The following is a 19475-nucleotide window of genomic DNA, read 5'->3' on the forward strand; positions in this document are numbered from 1 at the left end:
GACTCGGATTGGCTTTAATTAAGGAGCAAGCAAGTGCTTCTCATTGGCCGACGTGCGCTCGATGAAGGCGATAAGCAGCGTCCGGTGAGCCCGTAGCATAATTAGCATGCTACGTCTCCAAAATGCGTTATCAGGGAGTTTCACCCCCCCCCCTCAACCCGGCAACCCAGTTGAGTCTTGTTTTTTTCAACGTTAACCCTTTATTGGACGAGTGACAGAGCAAGCACTATAAGAGATACAAACTAGTATGTTGAAATACATCTCGATGGCCGCTTTCCAAGAAGTGTCTGCCCGTTTCTCCTTAGGCGAGGTCATGTACAGTCAGCACGCATGAACAGGCAAGTCATCAGCCGCCTCGCGCAACTGCCGGCCTCCCAACAACAGACGTCTTGCTTTGACCCACAGCAAAGTGATGAAACATTATCAGGGAGGGAGGAAGAATGTCAACTCTCTTATCCTAGCACTAAAACTTTTAAAGCGATTATAATTAGTTGAGATGGACCAATGTTTTTTTTCAGGGCCGATACCGATTATTAGCATAATGGTGGTCGATAACCGATATTTGGAGCCGATATTAATTTTTCATAAAAAAGAAAATATTGGCATCAAAATCTAAAAAAAAAAAAAAAAAAAAATCTTAACTTTGTTGAAACGTCTTTTTTATTGAACAATTTTTCTGATTTGCATAATGAAGATATATATTTTTTTTTGGTATTACCGTATTGGCCCAAATATAAGACGGCCCTGATTATAAGACGACCCCCTTTTTCGAGACTCAAGTTAGAAAAAAGTTTTTTTGAACACCAAATTAATTTTTATACAGAAAATAATTACAGTACATCTGAAACAAATGATTATAACAATATATTTGAGAGAAAAGGCGTGTTATTTTGCCTCATTTAAATCTTAATATTTCAACATTCAAATATGTAAACTAAAGTGCAATCACATTCGTAAATGAATGGCTTCTGGTTTTTGAAAAGTAAATAAACCAATCTATTATGATCAAACAACAAAATTGCAATAACTACATTAACCATCAAAGTGAAGTCTAACTGTAACTGTAGTCTTGAAACAAATCTGAATAAGGAAAAACATTGCAATAAAATAATGCCAACTGGTTTAACTTGAGAGTAGCTGAGATCTATCATGACAGAACATTACTCCTCACAAACAATTATCTGCCTCGCTGTGCTCAGTGTCGCTGTCCTTAATCCCATCCTCTGGCTCCTCCCATAGCACGTCATCCTCACGTGACAGGGGTTGCTTTGGCCTGCGGAGTCAAGTTCAGCATTCGCTTCACTGATATCTGGCGCCATCAAGCGTCGTGAATGGGTATAATGTCTAGACCCCGAATATAAGACTACGCCCACTTTTTCGGTCTTATTTCAATGCAAAAAACACCGTCTTGTATTCAGGCCAATACAGTATTCCTATAAATTTTTGACATCTTTGTTACCAAATTCTCAGAATGGCTTTAAAAGTGAAATGAAAACACTTAAAAAAATAGCTCGATATAGTTTTTGACAGTAAATGAAGTTCTCCAATATTTCAAAATGACAGAAAATTTAACTTTCACATATCTTTTTCCATCTCACTTTCATTTCACATTCCAACACAGTTTTAAATTGCTTTACTATCAGCCATCAGATATTTTAAAAAGGCAGATGCCGATATTCATCAAAACGCAGAATATCGGCGACAGAATCGGTCTATCCCTAATAATTAGTTCCCTGCGATACACAATGTACATTATGTGCAGATGTGGGGAAAATTGTTTATATATAAGTGCACTAACTATACTATAGGTATGATTATCATACAAGGTAGCGTTAGAAGAAGTAGGTCGAAAGGCTGATTGTTGTGATGCGAGGCCCAAAGCATTCATAAACACCGGAGTCATTTTAGAGCAACTATTATTTTCTCTCTGGAAGAAAGAACGTATTGATTTTTGTCAACAGACCATTGATCTTTGCACAGTACCCACAACTCATCTACCCCCCAAAAAAGGAAAGAAAAAAAAAAAAAGCACTCCTCCTCGCAGCAAAATGCACTTTTCTTCTTTTGTACTTGAACTGTCAATAGCAGCGTTTTATTTTTTTTAGGCTTGGATTAACCGCTCACTGCAAAGTACAAAGTCCACCTCCTCGTCTTCCTCATCGTCACTCGGCTGCCAATTCAAAAGCGTCAATATGCTCCACTTACAGAACGTGTGCGCGCTGGAGTTGCATTTAACAGGCGACTTGAATCGCACAGCTGCTCAGGAGGAGGTCCTAATCTCATTAAACACGTTCAGCCTGAACCGTACCGATGCCGTTGTGACACAACCCCTCAAAAGAAAAGCCACCGGAGGCCGTTTTGACGTGACAATCGGATGCGGCGTCTGTCCCCTCCGCAGTGCCATCATGGGCTATCGTGTCCATCGCCTTCGTGGCCATCATCCTGGTGCTGGCCTGCTGTTTCTGCGTGTGCAAAAAGTGGATCTTCAAGAAGAAGAACAAGAAGAAGGGCAAGGACAAAGGCAAAAACGCCATCAACATGAAGGACGTCAAGGACGGGGCCAAAACTGAGGTAACGGCCCGTCGGCGCGCTGGTTCACAATTGACAAGTAACCGCTACGTTCCTTACACTTTGATTTGGTCACCTAGCTAAACACGTTGAAAGCCACAGTTGTGCTCAGAGTGATAGCAACAAGCGAGTCGAGCTCAAAATTCCGAAACTGAGAACTGCTCAGATGCACTTGCAATTCCCGTAAATCGCTGATTGAGTTGTAACTCGTATTTTTGGGCAAAGAGAAGAGCTGCTATCATTCTGAACACAGCTCACACATTAGCTTTCCTTGTATGTATGTAAATGGCTGGGGGTTTTTTTATCATTATTATTATTATTTAAAAATAATTCAAGTGATCGTTCTTTTTTTATTTTGTCCAATGAGGACCTAATAAAGTAATGAAGTGGCACGCACCCCGAGAAATGACAATACAGGAGGCAATTAGATCTGACTTTTAATGCTAACAGTTAGCGCGCTAATCCCATCACTGTCCATGTTTTTCCTTAAAGTGAAAGTCAACGCAAGTATTTTTTTTTCAAGAATATGTTCTATGCAAGCCCACTAGTTGAAACGGCATTCTGATAAATATTGCGTTTGTGGAATAAGTGTTAACCCACTCGTTTTTAGCCATCTCCAGGGGCGGCCATTTTGTCTTCTGTCGACTGAAAATGACATCACAACTGCCCACAACGACCAATCACGGCTCAGATTCAGCAAACATGTCAGCCGTGATTGGTCGTGTTGAGCAGTTGTGATGTCATTTTCAGTCGACAGAAGACAAAATGGCCGCACCCAGAGATGGCTAAAATCGAGTGCATTTTGCTGCTTGGTTTATATTCCACAAACGTAAAATTAATCAGAATGCAATGTTTCAACTAGTGAGCCTGCTGGGAACAAATTCTTGAAAAAAATATGTTTGGGTTGACTTTCGGAAAAACAAAACCAAAAATGTGGCCACTCATTTCTCGAGGTGTTGCTCCTGTTGACTCCTATGTGTGGTTGTTGTTTTAATTTGTGTTTCTTCCTTCTATGTCCTCCTTATCTGTGTTGTGTCTGATGACTGTGCGGGATGGTCACTGGCGGTAGGTTTCCCAATTGCTGTTGGATTTTCTTAAGCCTGCTGCTCTGATGTTCTGATCGTTTTCTGATAGCCTCTTGACGACAACCTAACTCCTGTTGAGCCCGAATATATGTAACTATGCATACAGTACATGTTGATCTGTGGTACTGTATATATGTGCGTACACGCTGCATATGCACATATATACGACGCATATGATGAGACAGGCCCGAGCGACACCGATTGGTTGGCGAGCCTCCCGCTTTTTTTTTTTTTTTTTTTTTTTTTTTCCCAACACCACCCAACCGTCAAATCCGACAGAGTGTCAATTTTTTTTTCGAAGCGGGAGACCAATCCGGAGACCAATCAGTGTTGTTCAGCCTTTTGCTTTCACTGGAGCGGACTGGCCGATTGACGCAAAAGAACCACCCCCCTCGTCCCCCAAGAAAGTACTTGCGCAAGCACCCATTTGCTGGCATGACGCTTGGATGGCGCATTGGCATAGGAGAGGGGCTCCGGGGGATGGGTGGCGACCAATCTTTAGGGCAGGGGTCCTCAATTCAACCGTAGGGAGAAAATGACTTCCGGAACATCAGGAAGTATATTATGCAATTTAATTCACTCCAAAATATATTCTTGTCACCTATTCAATTCTGTAGTGTTCCCATGTTCAATAAAATAACCTTTTGGGAACAAGGCATCATAAAGTGCCTGGAAATTGAAAAATAAACATCAAATAAGTTTTAAATGACATCAATATTATAAAACACGATAAAACAAAACGTTTCTAAACTGCTACATAATTTTGTATGCAAACAATCAAACATAATATGAACAAACGCCCTAAACGTTTTTTTCCACTTTTCTTGTTGTAAAACATATGTCACCACTTGCCCGCCTCACATGCACCCACTTGCTCCACTTGCAAAAGCTGATCGCATTAAACCATAGTTACTATTGATTTGTGGAAGAAGCTAAACAGTCTTTACACTAATGTTAAGTAAGAATCACCTTTACAAATTCAAGCACACAGAAGTGCCTGAAAATGGAAAAATAGTTTTTGTAAATGATAAAGCTAAAGAAAAAGTGAGCAAAAATATTTCGCATATGTACAATGTTAACAGCTGTTAATAAAAATACTCTTTGATATTTTTGATCTTGTTTTACAACTTGTAGCCGCTTGTTGAACTCGATTGGATTATTGTGGATTTTCACCGGAGTAAGCAATAAAACATTGCTTTGATTTCTGTCCAATCGGTTGGAAAACTCAAGTGCTTTTGAACAACTAGAAGTGTGCCTGAAAATGGTCAGTCATGAAAAGAAAGCTGCTTGGCAAACTGCGCGCTTGCTAGCGTAATTGCGAGCGTTGGTGAAAATGTTGCCCCCGCCCCCCCAAAATAAAAATTGAGGACCTCTGCTTTAGGCTGACACTGACAATGATGATGCTGCTGCTGTTTGAGGGTGTAAACACTCGGCATTGGGTTGGGGTGACACGCGAGCACCACAGAGAATGCTGTGCATGCCAAACGAGCAAACCGGAAAAGAAAAAAAACAACTCTTGGACGGCAACTTTTGATGCTGAGTGAATGACTTTTGAGCCTCTTCAATCGCATGTTGTAGTCAACTTGCCTCCCCCCCGCCATCACCACCACCACCAGCACTATCACCACCTTCCCGCTAACCCAGCACCCCCCCACCCACCCCCCACCCGCCCAGGATACTCGCTCGAAAGGGTTGATCCGACTTGAACTGACACCAAGGCAACTGTGATCTCTTTCCAGAAGATTCTCTCTCTTCTTCTCTGTTCTCTGTGTGTGTCTCTCCGTCTTTCTTTGTCTTCTCAATGCCTGCCCATTGCTCTCATCTGCGGTGCCATCCTGTGATCTTTCCTCCGGACGCGCCATCGGGGGAGCGAGGCTTTAGTGCATCTCGGAGCATGTTCCCGTGTTAACTGCTGTGTGTTTTAGTGCCCGCTCCCCCTCCCCTTCTACATCTCCCTTCAAACGTCATAAAACAAGCGGCAGCCTTTGCAGGAGTCGGTCCGCCGAGCCGGCAGAGGGGGGAGCAGCGCCGGCGCCCGGGCGGCACTCGGGGGGGGCCAGGCGGCACTGACTCTTGGTGGGTGTCTCCTCCAGGCCTTGAAGGATGAGGAGGACGCCGAGACAGGCCTGACGGAAACGGAGAAAGAGGCCGAGCCCAAGGAGGACCAGAAACTGGGCAAATTACAGTACTCGCTGGATTACAATTTCACCGAGAACACGGTGAGACGCCACTGGAGCCAGCGAGCTCTCGCCGTCGTTTGTCTGGTGTTTTTGTCGTAAGTATACTCGGGACGGCGATATCGCCCTACGGTATCGATACGCTTACACTGTCCTAGCTCCCAGTATGCGCAATTGTGTTATCACGACCGTCAATATCGAAATGCAGACAACAGGTATTCATGCGTACGTTATATCTTTCAACTCAATCAAGAATGTGGTGGGCCAGTTACATTGATATCGCAATGTTTCGTAGATGTTTTCCAATATATTGACAGTGGCAGAGCCACATTGTCAAGAATAGATCTAATCGGGGTAACTTTGTTTCTCTATTATGGCGCACCTGCAGATGGGATGTGGTGGCGCCTTGAATACGTTGGTATCGCCCTGCGTCATGGGTGGTTTTCCTTTTTCGCGATTTAACAAACTTTAACTTTAACTTTAACAAAAGTCAACACGGTCAAAAAGTGAGCCAATTGCCGTTTGTTTTCAATACTGATACTTTACACGCTCAGGTAGGTGCAGTTGCATTTATTAAAATGATTGTCTTTGGGGCCGCTCTGCTTTTCAATACCGTCAAGGCTGGAGCAGATGGGCTCACTTTGTTTGAATAAACCAAACGTTTCTCTCTTTGCCCGTCACGTTGATATCACAGTGCTTCATTTTCCTGTGTCATGATCTTCTGGTTACGCTGTCAAGACTACTGACCGTTGGTTTTAACAGACTGATAGTTTCTGCCCATTTTCACTGCTCAGTTGCATAGATGTTACACTGTGTCGTAGGTCCACCCCCCCCCCCCCCCCCAAAAGATGGATTCTGATAAGTTTCGTTGCCTATCCCTAACAGACTATTTAACAAAGGCTGCTGTTTGGTCGCAGGAATTCCCAGCGAGGCTCGGGCGTTCCGGTCCGCCTGGTATTCTCGTTTGTTTCCACCCGATTGGTAAACATCCCCCCGGCAGATCTCCATCTGCTTTATTTGGTTCCGCTGGCTGACTTTTAAAAAGCAGACGATGCAGGACCGACATCAGCCGGCCAGATGTTGTGTGACAGATAAGAGACGCGCTGACTGAACACGCCGCCCTCTCCCGATGGGACCGGCCCACTCTCCAGTTATGAGCGCAGCTGACAGGAGCGCAATTAGCTCAGATGCGGGATCGTTCGTCTTCGTCTCTGAAGCAAACATTTGTCGTGACACCCAGCTGAGGATTACAGGAAAGTATGAACATGGCCTATCGAGCTGCCATTTGTTTGCCAGTTTGTAGCTTTCATCCAATGTTGCGTAATCAGGCAATAACTCATTCAGTGCCATTGACGAATTTATACGTCTTTTCTCAATTTTTGTTTTTCAAACGTAAGGGTAAAAGAGGGTCTGAAAATGTCTGGCAGCGAATGAGTTAAGGTAAGACACAACCTGCTTCTGGGTTTCCGGTTCGCCATCAACCTGCCTCTGATACTACCTCAGTCCATTCTTGGGGCGACTGAAAATGAAAAGTGTGAACAACTCTTCATCGCCTTTGTGGAGTGCTTCTCCTCTGGGAGTCTCCAGGAGATGACTGTTCACTGGCGGCCTTTGTCAGCACTCAAGTAAAAGAGCACGCAATGCTTAATGACACTTGTAAAAGTCAAAGGAACACACACCATTAGCGCTCAGTCAAGGATTACTTTCACAATGACAAATTATGGAGTCATTTCACAGAAACGGTCTTTAATGTGGGCAATATCATATTTTACGGCACTCTGTGATTGCGGCGCTAATAAGCTCCGCACGCAGCGCAGCTGAAGCGTAATGAAGGGACGGCGCGCGACAGTGGCCACCGCGGAGGCAGCTGTTTATCGCGCTCGCCTTAAGGCTCCGTGGAGACGCTTCCCTCTTAATCCTCGGGCAATTTTGCCCAACACCCGATGGACGCGGACGATTGCTTTGTGAGCTCCCTGCGTGACTCCGGAGGGGATTGACTAAACTTCCCATTTTTCATTCCGTCCGCCGCCCCAAAGATGGACGCCCCCCCCCGGATTCACGGCGAAGCTAATGAGACGAAAGGTCGCGCAAACAATGCAAATGAAGCACAAAAAAAACATTCTGGGCAGTCCGAAATGTGATTTTTTATTTTTTGGGGAGGAATCAAACCACCATGACATGTAATCCCGCGAGGGTGCTCACATGCCCCGAGGGTTAGTCTAGCACTGTAGTTTTGAAATGTATGATTACAGTTAACGCTGTGAATTTGAAAGAAGAGTGATAACAGGAAATATTTCAAACTTCAAGATTATTGAACTTGAAATCCTCTTCAATCCCGCTTTTTACACCCGCAGAAAGTGACTACTGTAGGTTGATTTTATAATGGGATTTGTTTACTGTAAACACAGAAGGATTGGTACATTGTAGCAATACTAAGCTGCAATTGGGGGAGGGGGAGTGAGCGGCCGCGGTCGAGTCGTCCCACGATGCAACGGTGCAGTTAAGCCAGTTCGGCTGAAGCGCCGAGCGGACTGGAGAGCAGCGCAAACAACGCAGCAGATGTGCAAACAGGGCCACGTGTGACAGGTGTGATTACAAGCCTTGAGCACCGAGGTCACGTTGTTGCTTTTTGATTTGTTTTCAATGGCGGGAGTAAAAATCAACCTCGTCATCCCCCCGTTGAAGGCAAATTACATACAAGTTTGTCGGGAAGGCCGCAAAAAGCTCCAGGATTGTTTTTGCCATCAGATTGGCCCCCGTTTTGTTTGGGGTACCCCCCCCCTCCCCAAACACACACACACACACACACACACACCCTGGTAGGCTTCCAGGATTTTGATGGCCGCCTGATGGGAAGTTGATTGACTAAGCGGCTCGGTCGCCTCTCGCGGGGGCGATGACTGGCAGGTCAATCGGACTGCCCGACCGCCCGGCGCACTTGACAATTATCGGCCTCGTCTCCGGACCGACACGCCGCCGTGACCTGCTAATACAGACAACCGCCAAACCCTCAGTCGGCAAAAATCTATCTTGGAGAGAGAGCATATAAAAACCTAACCATTTTATACATAGAACTGCTGTCAAGCGCTTAACATTGCTTAACTAATTAATCTAACTAATTAATCGCAATATTTTCCATAATTGATCGCGATTAATCAATTATTTTGGACTTCTCCAATGAGCCGTCGAGCATCTTTTTAAAGTAAAACTACGTCTAAGTCCGTCTTTGCGACAGCGACTCTCCTCTAAGTTTGCCTGCAAAGTGAGCTGAGGTCAGCTGAGTTCATTTTTTTTAACACTTTAACACAATGTAAATTAATTTCCATAGTTAACGCTTTAAATTTGACAGCCCTAATATATATATATATATATATGTATATGTATATGTGTGTGTATAGTTTTACCCAACCCCTATGCCTTACAGACAATCAAACTTCAATCAAAATCTTTTAAAAACAACAAACAAAATGCTCTACCTATTGTAGTGTCCTTTAAGAGGCGGGGCTTGCATGTGAGTGTCTGGACGTGAGCTGCGGCCGAGTGCAGCGCCGGCTTGAGTGTACTGCTTGTGTTCGACTCTCCTACTGCCGTTCAATCAAAAGCTGAAAAGAGCATGAGGGACTCCTTTCCCACACGTGATGGCATTCGAGTCGATTTTCAAGTTCAACTACAGGCGGCTAGCATTGGCGGCTAGCATTGGCACCTAGCGTGAAATCCTCCTCCGGGCAGTTGCGGCTCATCTCCAAATGTTCCCGGCATCATCCGGGATGACACGTTTGGTCTCTTTCCTCCCCTCAGCTCATGGTGGGCATCATCCAGGCGGCCGAGCTTCCCGCCATGGACATGGGCGGCACGTCCGACCCCTACGTCAAAGTCTACCTGCTGCCCGACAAGAAGAAGAAGTTCGAGACCAAAGTCCACCGCAAGACCCTCAACCCCGTCTTCAACGAGCAGTTCACCTTCAAGGTAACGTACCCCAATGGGACCTACTTTACTTATTTTTTTTTCCCCCCACTCCCCATTTGCATGCCAGGGAAAGGTGCGCAGACAGCAGCCAGCTGGCGCATTAACAAGCTTCCGACAAAACAGATCACACGCCCGCGCGGCAGATGCTAAGCCCACGTCGTCACGGCTGCGAGGCTTTCGCTCGCTCGCCCTTTTGCGCCCATTTGTCGTCATTGCTTGGAAACGTCTCGTTAGATTAGCAGACAAGGCGCAGAATTACATTTATCCTAACGCGGGGGTGTCCGGATGCCAGCGTTGCCCACCGCGTAGCGCCGCCCCTGCAAACACCCGCCGTTGTGATTTTGCGTTCAGGTTCCCTACGTGGAGCTGGGCGGGAAGACCCTGGTGATGACGGTGTACGACTTTGACCGCTTCTCCAAGCACGACGCCATCGGCGACATCAAGGTGCCCATGAACAAGGTGGACTTCAGCCACATCACCGAGGAGTGGCGAGACCTGCAGAGCGCCGAGAAGGAGGAGGTGAGCGGCGCTTCGTCGCGGCGTCCCAACGCTTCCCCTTCAATTAACACCCGGCGAAGCTCTGCCCGGCTAACGGTTCGGGAGATTCAATTTTCACGCTAAATGTCACGGCGCGGCCTCGCACGTTGCCACGGCAACCTGCTTAGCAGCGCCGTTTGCTCCATTTAAAGGTTAATTGCGACAGCGCCAGGCGACCGGGCCGCCGCGGTTTAAGTTGAAGGCCGGCGCCTGCGAGCGTTGCCGCGACGTGCGGAGGAGAGTGGGGAAAATCCCGCTGCAATTTCTCTGCGAATCATCTGTTACGGCAACACGGCTTCCTCAAGCCATGTTTACTGATTGAATCAATTCATTTCAATTAGCATGTAGCTAATGATCGCACTTAATGGAGCCGAGCTTCAGCTTGTTAGTCAGACTTTTTTTTTTCCTGCCCGGGAAATGAAATGTTGTCAAATGAACTTCAATGTTTTTCTGCGGGCTTGACTTTATCTCTATTACGGTTCCGCTCGGCGGGCGCCGCCATTAGCTGCTGAACACCGACGCACGCCTGATTTATGATACGGATGCTTTTATTCCAAATAGACAAAGTTGCCAGATACAGCTCATTAAAAGACAATAAACGGTTTGCGACTTGCCTGACGGAAGGCGTGCTAACGACTCTTTAGCGAGCCGCGTTCCGCAACCTTTACCGGGGCGCATATTTCGCGGCGCACCACCAAACGGAAACATTGCAAAAAGTCTACTCCACTGGTTTTTTTTTTTTTTTTCCACCGCAGCAAGAGAAACTGGGCGACATCTGCTTCTCCCTGCGCTACGTGCCCACCGCTGGAAAGCTGACTGTGGTGGTCTTGGAGGCCAAAAACCTGAAGAAGATGGACGTGGGCGGCCTGTCAGGTGAGTTTTTACAAAAAAAAAAAAAAACGGAAAACGCTCAGATGTTTGCTCTATGCGTGGCACCGTGACGTGAGTGTCAGCCGGTGTGGACGACATAATCGGCAGGTGTGTAATCACAATCATTAAGCCTCCTCGGCGCGGCGGAGGAGGACAAGTCGCGGATGGCGCGCCGGCCGCCACTATTGTTGTCCTGTTTAGCGCCAATGATTAGGCCCCGCAGAAGGAGACGTGCGCATTAGCATTAGCGCCCGTGTAATCACAAACAATTCTTTTGGGGGGGGCCTACTTCCTCCCGGTTGACGGCGGCTAAATGCGGCGCTGGCTGCTCCTTGGTCACGCTTGACGTAAAAGTGCCTCACCGAAGGTTTTGCCTTCACGCGTGTGTGCGCGCTTGTGTGTATAGGGCGTGACGCGAGCGCGCAAAAGCGAGCCGACAAGTCGCCCGCGGGTGCGCCGCGCACCGCAGCCAATCCCAAGTGACGCGAGGGCAGGCGAGATGACAGGCGTTCTATTTTTAACCCGCTTTGATGTTGATTAGGCAAAGCCACAAACTCCCAGCATGCAACACCATCGCCCGACCCCCCGCCCACCCCAGCCTGTAATAATCCCGCGCCTCGCCACCCGTGCGTAAAATGTCTGCGATAACGCGTGCGCATGTAAAGCGGTGAGATGAGCTCAAGCGAGTGTGGCGCCCATCCCCTCCCCCTTCACCCCCCACCGCTTTCTCCCGCACCCGCTCAGGTGTGTTTGAGGTCACGTCGCCATGCGGAACAAAAAGATTCCGCGGCAGATTGAAGCGCGCTTGAAGTGCTTGTGTCAAAGGGCAAAAGGCGGAGGAATGGCGGCATTCCTCACAAGTGCCGTTTGGCGAGCCGTCCGTGTGGAGGGGGCTTCCGTGTGCCGCACGCGGCCTCGATGTAGAAACACCCACCCCGGACGCCCCGTGCGAAAGAGGCGCCAGACATTCTCTAAAGGCGTGTCGGTTGTGCCGCAGATCCGTACGTGAAGATCCACCTGATGCAGAACGGCAAGCGTCTGAAGAAGAAGAAGACCACCATCAAGAAGAACACCCTCAACCCGTACTACAACGAGTCCTTCAGCTTCGAGGTCCCCTTCGAGCAAATCCAGGTACTCGCTTCGGTTTTGGGGGTTTTTCTTCCTTGCTAGCGAGTGGTCATTAGCGTTTTTTCGATTGATTCTCGAGTCTTCCTTCAGAAATCGGAAAATGTTAATTGAGAGGCTTGAATTTCGAGGATTCGGATGATTTTAGGTTAAACAAGGTCTCTTGATGATGAATCGATTAAAATAGTTAACATTTAATATGATAATCGGTTAGTTGTCGATCACTCGATAGATTGTTGCACCAGCAGTCCATAGCGTACCATGACTTGTAATGATACCTTACGATGACGTCGATCCTGTAACATGACAGCTAACGATACGTTACACGATTTCTACATGTTGTCGATACAGTACCATAAAATTAAAATGATACGACACATCGCACACACACTATTTTGCCATTTTTTACAATACTTTCGGACGTCCGATGTGCTAAGAGCAATAACATGGGTTTGTGATACCAATATTTTACGATGACACGTCGATACTGTAATAACAGTACGTCACGATATTGAAATTTAGCACTGTGAGAGAAATCGATACAACACGTCGATACTGCTATGTCACCATTTTATGATGGCGTCAACATTTAAGATAACAATTTTTTGATAATTAAGATTTTACACGTTGACTTTTGACGATATCAAATATGTCGGTCAAATTTTTTATTAAACTCAGATCTTGTGTGTGCGCGTCTGTAGAAGGTGCAGGTGGTGATCACGGTGCTGGACTACGACAAGATCGGCAAGAACGACGCCATCGGCAAAGTCTTCGTGGGCCTCAACAGCTCGGGCACGGAGCTGCGCCATTGGTCCGACATGCTGGCCAATCCCAGGAGACCCATCGCCCAGTGGCACGTGCTCAAACCCGAGGAGGAGGTGGACGCGCAGCTCTCCACCAAGAAATAGGCAGTACACCCCCACCGCCCCCCTCGCCCCCTCCCACCCGTCGCCTCCTCCACGCTACTGCCTTCTTGTATAGCAGGGCGCGGGGTGGGCGGCAAAGTATGACCCCGGGGGCCACACGAGGCCCTCCGAGTATTTATATGGTCAAAAGAACTGGAATGGTGTGATTTCATCTTCATTTTGACTGAATCGTTTTTTTTCACCCGGCAATTACAGACGGCAGAGTAAAGCAAAGCAAAATCAAAGCGAAATATGACATCAGCTTAGATTCTTTCATGTCGATTCACTTTTTATGTTTAAAAAGGTTTTTGAGATTCATGTAGTCGATTTATATTTATTGAGCAACTTTCTCCTAAAATTGGTCAATTATTTTGTTTTTATTCATTTTGATTTACCTCACCAAATTGTAAATACAATTTTGAAAAAATCAGTCAAATACCTCCAAATTTACTGATACCTTAAAAAATGTTTTATTAAATAGCTGGTTGATTATATGACTGACATAAGTAATATTCTGAAAAAAATGCAGATACATTTTTGGACATTATTTGAAAGCATTAATAATTTTATTGTGAATGATAAAATTTTACATATACATTACAAAAATATTAAATAATGGGTTATCATTTATTGTAAATAATGAAATAAAGAATAGAAAAATACATTTTACATCTAAAATATTAATTTTACAAATATTAAAATGACATTTTAAATGAATGATCATAATTAAATTAATTTTAATATTGACATTTTTTAATGAATGAGGATTTTATTATGAAGAAACAGCTCTTTTCCACACATTTTCAAACCATCCATTTTCTCATCAAGACACCCTGGACTGGTCGCCGTCCAATCGCAGGGCCACATAGTGTAATAGATGAACAAGCATTCACAATCACTTCACACTTCCATTTTAGATCTTCATCGAAGCTTCGCGGTGATTCGAACATGAGCCTCTCGACTGCAGGGCAGCCGTACATTTTTTTTTTTTTTTTTTTTTTTTGAACATTTTAAAATTTGCTTTTGTGGTTTTTAAAAATCAAAATGTGGCCCCTGGAGCAAATAATTGTAACCACCCCCCACCCCTTTCTTCAATAGCCAGTCTGTGTAAATACCTCAGTGATAGCCACGCCTCCTCCTCGCTTTCGCGCCGCATCCTCGCCATCAGGGTCTCTCTCTTGTCGCTTGGTCGTCCCCCCACAGCCCCCCTGGCCTGGCCCCGCCCCCTGCCCCTCCTTCTTTTAAGCAATATGATGTGTATAGACGACAGCATAGCCCATGACTGACACACTTGTACATATTTGACGTCCGTCCGTCCAGCCGTCCATACGCGCACTGTACTGTATACTGTATACGTTATGCAGGCCACACATTTCCACTTGATGTGTTTCTATGTTGTTCTATCTGGATGTTTTTAATAAGATGTTCTATTTTAAACGCGTGTACATGGCACACATGAAGTGTGCGAGCGTGTGAGTGACTGAGTGTGAACCAGAGCCAATATGATGCAACCCAGGATTTCTGAAGAATACTTCATTACTGCATTCCATGTAAAAAAATATATATATATATACACAAACATATATATATGTATATATATATATATATATATATATATATATATATATATATATATATATATATATATAAATATATAAAGCAACATACATGTATACATGCTTATACTAAACATGTGCTAGCTATACATGTGCTAGCAGACGTCCAAAAAAGGCCATTAACTACTTGGTTATTAGAGGGGGTGGGGGGGCTTCTACAAGCACATGATTTCTTACGACTTTTTCTACTTATTCGTCAATCCGAGGGTCCTCGCCTTTGCTCAACCGTACGATGAATCTCGTATCCTTTTTGCTCTTCGCCCCCGCTGAAGTCGAGCCATCGTGATAAAAGCACCAAGTCGTCGCCGTTGTGTCCTTATCTCTTTACCCTTGGTTATTTATTTATTTATTTATTTATTTATTTTTGCCTTGTCAGCCGGCGCCTCTGCTCTTTTTTTTTGGTCTTTCCTCCAAATGCAGGAGACAAAAAGCGGCCTCAGGGGACGCCGGTACGTAAACACTGCCATGCGCCGGGAGGCTAGGCTAGCTTGCCACCCTCTCGCGTCGCACACAGTTCGGGAACAAAACGAGTCTTGGCTTTCAGTTGCCTCGGCGCAGACGCCATTTTTTCACTGCCAATCGTTGCGCCCATTTGCACTCTCGGATTTTGGGTAGTTTCCTGGTTTTGCGAAACGTCGTCATGGTGTGAAAACACGACGACAGAACAAGCTAGCGGCTAGCTTCTTTCCGCCACCCTCAGAAAGTTAATGGTCTCCCATTACGTTCTTTACGACATTTCTTACACAGAGGGTCAGTTTTCACTTCTGAAAAATCTCACGGCACACCACCAAATAAAAATGCCACTAAAAGTATATGTACTCTAATTACTCAGTGTGTAATGTGGGTCTGTTTAGTTAAACATGAAGCTGTTATTCCGTTGTATGAATGGCAACTGGTGGCTACAAAGGTCAATTGTACCTTCTGCCATCTAGTGGAAGCGCATTTAATTGTTCTGCCTATCACTATACTGTATGTCGCTAGCACTGATATATTTGTAGTAAATAAATCAATTAAGTGAAATTGGATAATTTCAGTGGTTGAGAAGGACCACTTTCCGACGTTTGTATCGAATCTAGTGTCCGGGTGGTCAGGGGGACTTTTTAAGCGTTTTCTCCAGTGTTCTTGTGTAGTTAGCGTAGCGCCATTTGCGGAGAAGCTACCCATCACCATCATTCCACGGGCGTCTCCCGCCAGACGCCCGCTTTTGTGTATCACTGTGATGCCGTGCGTGTAGACGTGTAGACTTAGCGCTAGTTTGTTCCGTGGTGACGTCGCCAATTTCCCGCCAAGAGAGTTTGTTGAGCACTGTGCAATACTACCGCGTGCGTGTGTTCATTCCATCATCCGTAAAAGGCGAAATTCCGAGCGAGGAAGCAGCGACGACGTTCCCCGTTTGGTTTGGTTTTCCTCTGGTGCGCATGTGTGTGCACACAGTTCAGGGAGTTAAATACCAAACGAGCTCTCCAAATCTGTGTGCGTGTACATATTTACATAAATAAAAAATGTATATCTATAAGAAATATGATAATCTAATCTTCTTTTATGTGTCGCCATCCTTTTCTATTGGAGGTTACAATGTTGAATGTACAGTACGGACCGTGTTGGTGTTGATTAGATGTACTTTGCACTTTTATTTTGTATAAAACCCTTTTGCCGCCTCCTTTTTGCGTCATTTTCAAGCTCCGCCCCCCCCCCCCCCTGAAGGAGAAGAGCAGTAAATTTGAAAGAAAACATGTTGGGAAAAAGAAAATGTGTAAAGCAAAGTAGAAAAAGGGTGGCGACGGGTAGGCAGGTGGCAGTGCAGGAAAACACAAAAAAAACTCGACAAAATAAAAGCCATTCAAACTGCACCGCCGCCGCACCAAGTTCCGCCTCTGACGATTCCATGCACCAATCAGAGCAAAGCGGTGTTAAAAGTACGTGAAGAGCCTCGTTGCCTTTGCCGTGTTTCAAAAACTGCCTGCTTGACTATTTTGTGAGTTTTCTCCTCTGTGATCTTGTAAAATTGTTCATTCTTTTTTTTTTTTTTTTGTATATTTTGTTTTATTTTTTTCCTCTGTGAGTGTGTGTGTGTTGTGATTCACGCTGTGGAGTTTTATGACTGTTGTTCTATAACTTCATAATATACAATTGCTCAATCAATAAAAAATATTTTATTTCCCTGTTGAGATACAGAAGCTCCACGTGTCCTCTTGTCATTTATCAGCTCATGACGTCACTGACCGCGATCTAATTCCAATCAATACTGCATCGTCTGCTGCTGTCCAGCGGTCACAGAGCAGAAAATCAAGTCTTGGCAACTCATGGATCACTACTACCATCTAGTGGCGGTGAAGCACACCGCCACAGCCAAGTAAAGATTACAGAAAATAGATACACGTTAATTGTCACTTTTTTAAAATAAACACGACGCTCGCTTATAAATGAACACGACAACAACTTATTAAAGGTAAACACGATGAGGAAGCTCCGACAGAAGGAAGTGACGTTTAACACGTGGACGTAACGTAGTAGCACTCGTCCTATCACATGAGCTAGTTTTTACAGTGACTAACCTTTGTAATTCTCTCTCGCTCTCTCGCTCTCTCTTCTCCTCTCTCTCTCTTTCTCTCTCTCTCTCTCTCTCTCTCTCTCTCCCCGTCTCTCTCTCTCTCTCTCTCTCTCTCTATATATATATATATATATATATATATATATATATATATAATATATACAGAGAGAGATATTACAAAGGTCTATACAGTATATATAGAGAGAGTGAGAGAGGCATGCAGAAGTGACTTAATTGTTCAGTATTCCCGAGTTATCGATTTTTATTTTAATACAAATCACTTTTCATCCCTGAGATATATTGTGGAAATTCTGTGGCGAAATTGAATTTAAAATCACTCGGAAAGCAAGTAATAATTAACCCACACTGTGGTATGCGGAAGCCTTGTTATGACAAACGGAAGTGACGTTTTCTTCAAGTCGCCCAAGTAGCCGGTGTTCCGAGAGTGATCTTGGTCGGAGCTCGGCCAAGATGGCGGTGTGTCGCGCAAGGTAGTCGAGACGATGGAACATGAAGTTAGACGGAGTTTATGAGCAAGTGGAAGAGAAAGATAAGAGGAGCGAAGTGATTCATGTCTGCAAAATGGTGCTGCCGTCTGACGCTCAGCGACTCCCGGAGGTCATCGATTCTGTGCATCGCGTTGGGGAGAAGAAACCGACTGGCTTTGATCAGACCTGAAATTTTCGGCTCTTTTCGGTGTCAATTGAATATAGTGTTTTATGTTGATTTGTTGATAAGCACTTGTGTAATATGGCCTTTTTATTGTTTATTATTTGTATTATTATTTATTGTTTGTAAAATGCTTTGTTACAGCTCTAGCTGTTATGAAATGCGCTATATAAATAAAATTGTATTGTATTGTATATTTTGGATGGCAATATTGCTTAATGGCCTCCCACTCCCAATATATTGAGCTAATGACAATCGCAAAGATTTTATGGATAGGTTTAATCTAGTGGACAAACGCTCACAGCAGATCTTTCACTTGGAGTAATAAAAATGGTTCAAGTCAAGGATTGACTTTCGGTTAATTTTTGACACAGCTAATGTTAAAGTGGATATACTGTATTACCTACTCCTCTTGCAGACCATAAAGCTATATTCCTTCAATCTTTTTTAGCTTGGTCTCTCATTTACAAGCACAATTTTTCGCCCCATAATTCAATTCATGGAATAACAAGGACATTCTCTATAAACATAAGACTCTTCATGGAAACTTGGTTTGATAATATTCTATGGTTGGATCAGTTATTTAATAAGGATTGTACTCATTTTTCATATAATTATGGCATACCTGTTACACATGGGGATTATGGAAAAAAATTGTGCTAGCCCTTCAGGAGTAAAACACAGAAAACAGTAAACATTACAACCTTTAACATTAAACCAAAAAGGAACAGCAAGTCAAATTCAATGACATTTTAAGATATTTACAATCAGTATTCTTACGTTGCACTTCAAAACAAATAACTTGAGACGTCTGCACATATCTTCGGAAAGTCTATATTCGAGCATCAGGAGTGACAAGGAAGCAAAATGTGACTAACTCAATTTAAAAAAATTAAGGTACGGATTTCTATTCTGCCATTTACACTTATGTAAGTGGTATTTCTCCATAATTGCTACAATATTACAAAGTTTTAAGTATTTTTCTTGGTGATTTAATTGTACCATGAAGAATTTGGTCCAAATTTAATTGTGGAACTCTATCCATTTTAATTTGCATCCATCTTATAACATCCTTCCAAAAAGATTTAGTTTTAAGACAAGAGAAAAAAAGATGTACAATCGTTTCCTCCTCTTGAGAACAAAAGCCACAAGGCTCTACCTCAAACCCAAATCACTTTTTTAACATTGCTGCTACTGGGTAGTAACCATGTAGAATTTTGAATTGCATTTCTTTTACTTTAGGAGGTATTGGCCGTTTCAAAAAGCACATATGTTCTTTTGCCATTTTACCTTCATTATTAATTTTAGCACTTCCGTCAAAGTCATGAAATAGTTTAATTTTAAATATTTGATTAACATTTTCATTATTACATTTTGTGTCATTAAGAGGAATATAGTTTAGTTGA

The 19475-nt window shown here is 44.2% G+C and overlaps 1 protein-coding gene across 3 annotated transcripts in view; it reads left to right on the plus strand.

Moving 5' to 3' along the window:
• The window catches only part of syt1a (synaptotagmin Ia), a 61773-nt gene extending 44747 nt beyond the window's left edge, over positions 1-17026 (plus strand). For 2 of the 3 annotated variants that reach the window (XM_086021946.1, XM_086021945.1), the window contains 7 exons: positions 2399-2571; positions 5747-5872; positions 9629-9796; positions 10148-10315; positions 11089-11206; positions 12201-12334; positions 13030-17026. In XM_086021946.1, coding sequence (XP_085878072.1) covers positions 2399-2571; positions 5747-5872; positions 9629-9796; positions 10148-10315; positions 11089-11206; positions 12201-12334; positions 13030-13236 — 1094 coding nt within the window. In that variant the 3' untranslated portion in view covers positions 13237-17026. The remainder of the gene's footprint in view (positions 1-2398; positions 2572-5746; positions 5873-9628; positions 9797-10147; positions 10316-11088; positions 11207-12200; positions 12335-13029) is intronic. The other variant, XM_086021947.1, reaches the window with a different exon arrangement.
• Positions 17027-19475: the final 2449 nt, after the last annotated feature.

This window comes from Filicampus tigris, chromosome 22 (genome assembly GCF_054856515.1).
Source record: "Filicampus tigris isolate MCC_2025a chromosome 22, RoL_Ftig_1.0, whole genome shotgun sequence".
Lineage (NCBI taxonomy): Eukaryota > Metazoa > Chordata > Actinopteri > Syngnathiformes > Syngnathidae > Filicampus > Filicampus tigris.